Source organism: Opisthorchis viverrini (genome assembly GCF_000715545.1).
Source record: "Opisthorchis viverrini unplaced genomic scaffold opera_v5_105, whole genome shotgun sequence".
Lineage (NCBI taxonomy): Eukaryota > Metazoa > Platyhelminthes > Trematoda > Opisthorchiida > Opisthorchiidae > Opisthorchis > Opisthorchis viverrini.
This window is the reverse complement of record NW_008751759.1, coordinates 1,034,659-1,035,147: the sequence shown is the minus strand read 5'-3', so window position 1 is coordinate 1,035,147 and position 489 is coordinate 1,034,659. Positions and strand designations below refer to the sequence as shown.

The following is a 489-nucleotide window of genomic DNA, read 5'->3' as shown; positions in this document are numbered from 1 at the left end:
TCGGTCAGACAGCAGTGAGTCTGAGGTAAAAATTCGAGGAGGTTACTTAGTTTGCGGTTGCGGGTTATTTGATGACCGTTCTTCAGTCGCACAGAACCTCAAATTTAAAACAGCAGGCAGCGTGTTCCTTTCCCTTTTATTTCTCTTTTTATTTAGTGAAGTAATGGGACGACCGCTGGATGGTCTCCAAAATCCGGGTGTTCAAATAGCCTGTGAAGAAAACCGTGTCCATCTGGAGTACGCAGACGATGTCGTTCTCATGTTCGAAGAGGGGAGAAGGCGCAAGTATTCTTGGATGAACTGACCAAAGTCATCCCGTCCTTTCGTATGCACTTTGCATCCACAAAGTGTAACGTCATGCTCGTAGATGTGTAGTCACTGAACACACCACTTACAATCCAGGGAGAGGTACTGGAAGTTGTGGAGCGTTTTACGTATCTTGGAAGTTGTGTTAGTCTGATTGTAGTGTAAAAGATGAGGTGAATGCAC

At 45.2% G+C, this 489-nt stretch overlaps 1 protein-coding gene across 1 annotated transcript in view; it reads right to left on the bottom strand.

Moving 5' to 3' along the window:
* Positions 1-257: 257 nt before the first annotated feature.
* The window catches only part of T265_05473 (hypothetical protein), a gene marked incomplete at both ends in the record, with an annotated part of 5,493 nt that continues 5,261 nt past the window's right edge, over positions 258-489 (bottom strand). Inside the window, one exon of the mRNA XM_009170484.1 lies at positions 258-456. Coding sequence (XP_009168748.1) covers positions 258-456 — 199 coding nt within the window. The remainder of the gene's footprint in view (positions 457-489) is intronic.